General features: G+C 59.7%; 1 protein-coding gene across 1 annotated transcript; it reads left to right on the top strand.

The window, feature by feature from the left end:
- Nucleotides 1–21: 21 nt before the first annotated feature.
- On the top strand, nt 22–499 carry SDRG_16239 (hypothetical protein; the record flags this gene model as incomplete). Its single annotated transcript, XM_008622439.1, has 2 exons — nt 22–419; nt 466–499. 2 exons carry the CDS (start codon nt 22–24, stop codon nt 497–499), a joined length of 432 nt encoding a protein of 143 aa, XP_008620661.1.
- Between the last annotated feature and the right edge of the window lie 148 nt (nt 500–647).

The following is a 647-nucleotide window of genomic DNA, read 5'->3' as shown; positions in this document are numbered from 1 at the left end:
GGCTTTGGCATCGGCAATTGCATGTGGGCGCTCTTGTACCAGGCCATGACGGACGAGGGCGGCATCGATATGAGGCGCATCTTTGCGCTCTTCCTTCTCACGCTTCTGCCGACAATGACCGTCGCAACGTTGGTCCTGCGGACCCCACCGCCCAGCTTTCGTGTGGCCGGCCATGACATGCACTGCATTCCGTCTCTCAAAGCGCCCGACGTCGACCTCGTTCAGGACGAGTACCTTCGCATTGGCATGACGCTCGTCAACTACGAGGCTGTCGCACGCCACAGCAGCTCGCTCGTGGAAGGTACGGACCGCCGGTACCACGAACAAGTCAAGGCACTGTCGCTGCTGCAGTGCATCTTTTCGATCGATTTTTTGTTTCTGCTCCTCGCACAGCTGCCGACTTGTGTGGCGGGTATCTTGTACGACAATGTCAAGGCCGCGACGACCGCCGGAGCGCCGCTTCAGACCATGTACCACATCTCCAACGACGACATGCTAACCCTGCACATCCATGGGCTGGTCGTCGACCTCCTCGGCCGCCTTGTACCGGCGATTCTCTCGGACGTTGGCATCCGTGTCTTCTACGCCAACCCCGCGGCCGTCCGAAAGGTCTTCTTCACGGGCATTCTCCTTCTGCAGTGCATTGC

The sequence above is a fragment of the Saprolegnia diclina genome (assembly GCF_000281045.1).
Source record: "Saprolegnia diclina VS20 unplaced genomic scaffold supercont1.120, whole genome shotgun sequence".
Classification (NCBI taxonomy): Eukaryota; Oomycota; class Saprolegniomycetes; order Saprolegniales; family Saprolegniaceae; genus Saprolegnia; species Saprolegnia diclina.
The sequence above is the reverse complement of the archived record's forward strand: the minus strand, read 5'-3'. Positions and strand labels throughout refer to the sequence as shown.